Source organism: Pistacia vera, unplaced genomic scaffold (assembly GCF_008641045.1).
Source record: "Pistacia vera cultivar Batoury unplaced genomic scaffold, PisVer_v2 Contig503, whole genome shotgun sequence".
Lineage (NCBI taxonomy): Eukaryota > Viridiplantae > Streptophyta > Magnoliopsida > Sapindales > Anacardiaceae > Pistacia > Pistacia vera.
In genome coordinates, this window is record NW_022196339.1 from 1,106,594 (window position 1) to 1,112,540 (window position 5,947).

Genomic DNA, 5,947 nt, shown 5'->3' on the forward strand with positions numbered 1-5,947 from the left:
ATTTGTGTGGTAGAAGTGGTGTTGAGGTATGGAAGAGTACCTTGGATAGACTACAACAATTTCCAAATAGAGAAATTTTGGAATCACTCAGAATAAGTTATGATGGACTAGAGGATGTGAACAAGAAAATATTCTTAGATATAGCATGTTTCTTCAAAGGAGAGGAAAAAGATCGAGTTATTGAGATACTAAATAGTTGCAATTTTTATGCAAATATTGGAATGGAAGAACTCATTGATAAATCTTTGATAATTATTACTTCAGAAAACCGATTATGGATGCATCAGTTATTACAAGAAATGGGCTGGGAGATTGTTCGAGAACAACACCGTAATGAGCCTGGCAAATGGAGTAGGTTATGGGTATATGAGGATATCTACAAAGTTTTGACAAAAATAAAGGTAAGATTTTTTTAAATACAAACACATACATATATACATTATTATTTCACTAAAATCAATATCATTAATGACAGTTCAAGTTGGTAACGTCTCTCTATATTAACTATGTATTAGTTTTTTCTTTCTTGTTTATTAGGGAACAGAAGCAATTGAAGGTATAGTGGTTGATGTAACTCATTCGAGAGATATTCATGAACGAGGAATCATGGGCCTGCATGGTAAATCTTTTTCAGCCATGACCAATTTAAGGTTACTCAGCATCAGTAATGTTCACCTTTCCGAGAACCTCGAATATCTCTCAAGTGAGTTACGTATTTTCGAATGGAATGGATACCCTTTAAAGTCCTTGCCCTTATGTTTCCACACGGAGAATCTCTTTGAACTAATTATGTGCAACAGCTGCATTGAATATCTTTGGGAGGGCATGAAGGTATTATTTCTTTATTCATTATTACTTTTATTACAACGTATGTGAAGTCCTTGCAATCGAGTTATTTTCTTGACTTTATTCTGTTTCTTACAGTCCTTTTTGAAGTTGAAAACCATTAATCTCAGTCATTCCTGCAACCTGATAACAACTCCAGACTTTACTGGGGTTCCAAATCTTGAGACGCTAGATCTTGAAGGCTGTACGAAATTGCGTGAGGTTCACCCATCTGTTGCAGTTCTCACAAAGCTAACTGTATTTGTCTTGAAGGATTGTAGAAATCTTTCTAGTTTTCCAAGCGATATCCATGGTTTGAAGTCTCTCAAGATTCTTAATCTCTGTGGCTGCTTAAAATTAGACAAGCTGCCTGAAAACATAGGGGAAGCTGAATGTTTGGTAGAACTAGATATAAGTAGGACGGCAATAAGACAAGTATCATCCTCCATAGTACAATTGAAAAGGCTCGACAAACTCTCTCTTCATGGATGTAATGGACAACGACCCGAAACCTGGTTCACTTTCTTCTTGTCATTGTTGTTACCGAACAAAAATCCAGATTCCATGTGTTTGTTGATGCCACCTCTCTCAGGTTTAATTACTCTCAAAAAATTAAATCTTAGTGACTGTGATCTTTTGCATATCCCCAATGATATTGGCTCCTTATGCTCGTTGGAGGTACTGAATTTAAACAGAAACAACTTTGATACCTTGCCTCCAAGCATCAATCAACTTATGAAACTTGATGTTCTTCGCGTGCAAAGTTGCAAGAAGCTTCAGTTATTGCCAGAGCTTCCACCAGCAATAGGTGCTCTTTACGCAGATGATTGTACTTCACTTGAAAGAATATCGCCACCAGAACAGAGCACTTCCTCATATACTTTCCTGGCTTTTGATAATTGCTTCAAACTGGTTGAGAGTTACGGCAGCCACTTGGCAATTATGATGCTGAAACTTTGGCTCCAGGTTCTCCTTCTTTATCTCTCTTGTGAGTCTGTGAATTGATTAATATGAGTAGCATATATGTTGATATAGTCTTAGTTAGGGCCTAGGGGTGAGACGGGGCCAGGGATCCCATACTCTGTCCCCGTCTTGCCCAACTCGGATTACGGGGATTTTGCAGGGAAAAATTACCGACGATACGGGGAAAATGCCCATCTCTATAATTATAACCAACAAACTCAAATTAAATACAAAATTACCCTTTGAAAAATGTTTTTGACAACGCAAAATTGTCGTTTGAAAAATGTTTTTGACATTTTTTTTAAGCTATTAATGATTCATGTGGCTTAAAATGTGCTCAATGGCGGTTAGTTAAATTTCTAAATTACCAAATTCAATAATTTGTTGGTTAATAGAGTAAGTTAACAAGTTGCAGAGGACAATTGGTCTTTTCTATCCCTTCAGTTGATCTTTTCTCTTCGATAAATTGTTCTTTTTCGTCTTACATGATATTTCTTCAAAAATATAAAAAAACAATCCATATGTATGGAATCACTTTTCCACTTCCCTTGGAGTTGAATTAACCGCACGAAGCAGCATAAGTTTCCCTTCTCTTTCAATTTACTTCACTTCTTTCTTTCTCTTCTTTTATCTTCTTTCTCCTCCTTAGGGGGGGAGGGAGGGAGGGGATTGTTGGGCGTTACTTTTTCATTTTCATGGAAGCAATGATATCCATGTGATTAATTGTGAAAGATAGGGATAGAATGTAATTAATTTTTTTAATATGACTTTTTAAAAAGGGTCAACTAAGGGCCTATTTGTTCTATGTTCTTAAGTTTGAATGTAATTAATTTTAGTGGATTAAGATATCAAAATATAAAAACATCTTAATCAATAAAAACCTTATGTCAACAGTACCCTTATTAGTTTTATATGATTCCAATTTTGACAAACTCTTATGCATTATGTATTTTTCGTATTATTTTAATTTTTATTGTTATAATAAATTTTAAAAATTACATCAAACAATATAATAACATAATTATCTTTAATTTATATATTTTTTTATTTTATTTTCATATATTTGATAATTTAAATTTGTTTAAAAGATGTAAAATATGAAACTATATTATAATTTATAAGGACATATATGTCAAAACACTAGTTTTAAGATCCTTACACTATATTAAAACATACAATTTAATATTTATAATCATACATTGAAAAAAAAAAAAAAAAGCATGTTGATCAAACTTGTACATTCAGACTTCAGACTAAAACAAATGTCACCTAAGTAAATTTATCTACTTTTAAATCCGTTTGCTACAGTATTGTTTCACAATTTTTTTTTTTTTTTCAAATAAATTTGTTTTGACCTGTTCTTAAATAGAATATTTGGGGTTCAAATAGTGTGTGCTTTTCTTGAGAGCAAGAAAGCAAGGTATGATTTCTTTTGTAAGAATGTTTTGCACTTGAAAAATTAAATTTGAGGAATAATACTTTTATTGATTGAAAAACCCAATACAAGAACTTTTAGAATTTTTCAGGTTTATTTTGCTTTACTAACTTGACTCTATTTGTTTTTGATATATTTATTTTCAAACAATAAAAAGATATTTATAGGCATTTGACTCTAGATGCATTAGTTTCCTTGTTACATCAGTCTCAGGACTAGACCTTGTAATCTTTCTAGCCCAAGTGTGATTCTTTTGGGCTTAGATAACGAATTACTTTCCAACAGCTTTTTTAAGTCTTTTGCTTATACATTATTACTTAGGGTCCTTATTATTGCAAACACGATCTCATGTTACAGATACACTCTCCTGGAGCTCGTCCCTTTATCTCTCCTGGAGCTCGTCCCTTTATCTTTCGTGGAGCTCGTCCCTTTATCTCTCATGGAGCTCATCCCTTTATCATGTATCTTCCGGGAAGTAAAATTCCAAAGTGGTTCATTCATAAGAGTAATACTCCTTCAATAAAAATCGGATTGCCTCCACATTGGCTCAATAATAAACTCATGGGAATTGCATTCGCCGAAGTATTTGATATCTCTGATTTGGTTTATTGTTACAAATATGACCTACATTTTGATAAAGGTTCTTTACATTCCCTTTTCCTCCTCCCTCATGATGTCCGCAAGTCTGATCATGTTTTGCTGTGGTTTTTCTTACGTGAGCAACTTGACGAAGCAAGTTTCGAAATAAGTGATTCTACATATGTTCACGCTAAAATTAGAATTAAAAATGGAAATCCTAAGGTGAAAAGCTTTGGGATTCATCTATTGTACAAAGAAGATCTGGAATATTTTGATCGTCATCATTTGGAGGAACCACCCCAGGTGTAGAAGGCAGTGGAAGGATCAAGATCCAGGAGATGCATCATCTCTAATTATGAGGAGCCAATCTCCAAGGGACTAAAATCTTCCAATTTCAGTATGGGTGAATCCAGCATGAGGTAAAGAATATATTTTACCTTTCGCTTTGCTTAGTGAATTCTATGGTTTTTGTGACCTAAATGGATATTTTTCTCTTTAATTTTCTGAATGATTATATATTTGGTTCAAATATCATTTAATCTATGTGTTTATATGACTTGGGAAATCTAAGGTCCATAGAGTAAAATTCAAGTAGATGTAATGCATTATTCATATTAAAAAGATAATAAAAAGATAATAAATCTCAATCAGACATTGCTATTGTTATTGATTTGATGCTGACAATATGACAGGCTTAGATGTTTCGATTACTCAAACTAAGAGAAAATATTAAATTTAACTAAATATTAATGATAATAATACATTATTCGTTAATGTTATGGTGATTTTTTTATGTATTGTCATTGTCATTCTTTTATTTTGTATAATTCTCAATTTTCTCTGTTATGGTGATTATCTTTCTTTTAGTCGCAATTTTAACTAGCAAATTATAATTAAAATGCTTAATATTCATTTGCATTTAAATTTGTATATTTACTTGTGTTATAGTTGAAATCAAGAGGAAAAATCTTTCTGGTCATTATTATCAAAGAGAAAACATTTTTCTATATCAAATAACATGGATTTCAAATTATTTATCAAATTTAAAACTTTTAATTATTATAAAACTTTTAATTTGCATCTTTTATGTAATTTGAATTTATATACAAATTAATTGAGTCTCTCTAGATAATTCATAATATTCGTACTTGACTATGTGCACTAAAAGAAAAAAAGAAAAAACTAATTTGCCTTAATTAATTGAAAATTTGTGTTCTATTAATTATACTTAGGCCACAAATGGTATGCTTATAGTACTAAATAATCCAATACATATGGTATGGTCAAATTTTTGCATTGTATTTACTAATTGAAAGTATATGTAGTTAATATACATAAACCAATGCAATGTGGAAAGGTGAATTTAGGTTATGTTATATTATTTAGCAAATCTCATATTTTATCCTCTTAATTAATTAGTTAATTAATATTATTTAAAGTTTTTTGGAAAAATAATAAAAACTAATTAGTACAATACAAAACAACAAACCAAACGTGCCGCTACTATGTACTGAAGTTCTATTAGAAAACATTATATATTGTGTATTTCTAAATTAATTGTCAGAGAAATTTAATTTTTGTTTTGACTTATGCAAAAATGTGTCATCAAAATGTACTCATATGAAGACTACAGAGTTGATTCTGATCCTTTTCTTTCTTTTTCTAATGTACGGTTTCGAAATTTTGAATATGGGAAAGATCTTGTAATTTACAATAAAGCAATCTTGTTAGTGTAAATATAAAGATCTTGTAATTTACAATAAAGCAATCTTGTTAGTGTAAATATACACAGTTGGCTATATATATATATATATANCTAGATATATAATTAATAACAAGTGCGTTTGTAATACATGTTTTAGCCATAAGCAATGTATGAGATTCAAATGCCATAAATCATGGCAATTTCACCGCGTACATGTAGATTTTCTCACATCAATTTTGGTGACCTCGATAGTAGCTCATATGACAATTGCTTTGTCAAATTATTTCAATTATCTCATCATCTAGGGAGAGAGTTGTCAAATCAACCACCACATAGGTTTAGTGTATAGACAGAATTGAAACTTAGAATAAAAGACCAAAACAAAAAATTTAAAACTTGTAAATCTTTATCCTAATTGTCTTCTCTAATAATTTTTATAT

At 31.1% G+C, this 5,947-nt stretch overlaps 1 protein-coding gene across 1 annotated transcript; it reads left to right on the forward strand.

Annotated features, from left to right (window-relative positions):
• The first annotated feature begins 299 nt into the window (after positions 1-299).
• Positions 300-4,111, forward strand: LOC116105686 (disease resistance-like protein DSC1). Its single transcript, XM_031392099.1, has 4 exons — positions 300-401; positions 538-831; positions 925-1,791; positions 3,581-4,111. Exons 1-4 carry the CDS (start codon positions 300-302, stop codon positions 4,109-4,111), a joined length of 1,794 nt encoding a protein of 597 aa, XP_031247959.1.
• The last annotated feature ends 1,836 nt before the right edge of the window (positions 4,112-5,947 follow it).

Excerpts from the sequence above, each read along its gene's own strand:
- LOC116105686 (XM_031392099.1), top strand. The coding sequence starts at position 300 with ATGGGCTGGGAGATTGTTCGAGAACAACACCGTAATGAGCCTGGCAAA. Across the intron at positions 402-537 it reads AAGTTTTGACAAAAATAAAG|GGAACAGAAGCAATTGAAGG; the intron begins GTAAGATTTTTT and ends CTTGTTTATTAG. Across the intron at positions 1,792-3,580 it reads TGCTGAAACTTTGGCTCCAG|ATACACTCTCCTGGAGCTCG; the intron begins GTTCTCCTTCTT and ends CTCATGTTACAG.